General features: G+C 50.6%; 1 protein-coding gene across 1 annotated transcript; it reads right to left on the bottom strand.

Annotated features, from left to right (window-relative positions):
• Nucleotides 1–572: 572 nt before the first annotated feature.
• LOC119444378 (shematrin-like protein 2) lies at nucleotides 573–1088 on the bottom strand. Its single transcript, XM_037708785.1, has one exon. It carries the CDS (start codon nucleotides 1086–1088, stop codon nucleotides 573–575), a length of 516 nt encoding a protein of 171 aa, XP_037564713.1.
• Nucleotides 1089–1395: the final 307 nt, after the last annotated feature.

Raw genomic sequence — 1395 nt, 5'->3', positions numbered from 1 at the left:
CGTATAAATTTGCCGGATGCCTCTTTGTTTGCTTTGGCTCCAACAGCTTAGTCCTATGCCGCAGAGGCGCCTTCGACTGGGGCCCTGTCTTTTTATCCAGAGTAAACCATTGTTGCCCAAGGCCATAGCCGCTACGAAGCAATGCCTCATGCTGCTCGGCATTTTGCTCGAAACCCCCGCACCTCCACCTCCACGTTGGGCTGCAAATTATAAGGAAGGCTCAAGAAGATGTTCTGGTGCAAAACGTCTTTTATTTTCTGTTTTTCTAGAAGGTGATCGAAAAATGTCAAGTGATGTCATTGCTTGATGTATCACAGCTATTTCTCGTGCGTAGTTATCGCCTCCTTCAACACCAGTGAATATTAAATCCTCCGCAGCGTTTTTGAGCTGTGAAGGCTTACAGTGAAGTAAACTAGCTCCGCCTTTACACCTCACACTTCAAACCACCAGTGACAAATGATTCGAACGACTGTTAATGCATCGTCGTTGTTGCGGGGACACATCTATGCAGGTGATTTCTTCTTTTGCATTCGTATGCAAAGTTCCGAACAGTAAATAAACGAACTCAATAATTAGCCCTTGTAACCACCTTTGTAGCCACCATAGCCACCTCCGTAACCTCCGTAACCTCCATAGCCTCCGTAACTTCCGTATCCTCCATAGCCTCCATAGCCGCCGCCGTATCCACCATAACCACCTCCGTAGCCTCCGTAGCCGCCGCCGTATCCGCTTCCGAGACCAGAGTGGGCAACAAGAGCTCCTCCACCGCTGACTTTGTTGACGTGGTGAACCGTCCTCACCACGAACGCTGGTCCGGCCACGGTCTTGGCAAAGGCAGGCCCGCCGCTAAGAAGAGCAACACTGCTGCCGACGCCTACACCACCTACACCGCCGCCGACACCGCCCAAGCCACCGCCCAAGCCACCACCTAGGCCGCCATAACCAAGACCTCCGTAGCCGAGACCTCCGTACCCGAGACCTCCGTAGCCGAGGCCACCGTATCCTAGGCCACCGTATCCTAGGCCTCCGTAACCAGCGCCGCCGTAGCCAAGTTTCCCTGCTTCTACTACTGGGGAGACCATGGACATGGCGAGTACGGCGAGCAAGGCAGATAGCTTTCTCTGCAGAACAAGATTTAGAAACAGTGAATGTATCTCATGCGTGCTATGATCTCTGAAATTACTAGCATGGTGCAGGCAGTGTAGTTAGGAAACAAGGCATCGAAAAAAAAGCACAAGCACACAAATGAGTTTCCGCATACATGTCGGTGGGTTATTATATCGACGGTAGGATAATGTCTTGTATTCTTTATAATCTCATTTTTCTGAAATATCTACACAGAGGTCATCCTAGGCTCTGAGGCACCCTATTCGAGTGTCGTCAGTGATATTGTCA

This window comes from Dermacentor silvarum, chromosome 3 (assembly GCF_013339745.2).
Source record: "Dermacentor silvarum isolate Dsil-2018 chromosome 3, BIME_Dsil_1.4, whole genome shotgun sequence".
In the NCBI taxonomy this organism is placed as follows: Eukaryota; Metazoa; Arthropoda; class Arachnida; order Ixodida; family Ixodidae; genus Dermacentor; species Dermacentor silvarum.
Note: the sequence above shows the minus strand (reverse complement) of the source record. Positions and strands in the feature narration are given on the sequence as shown.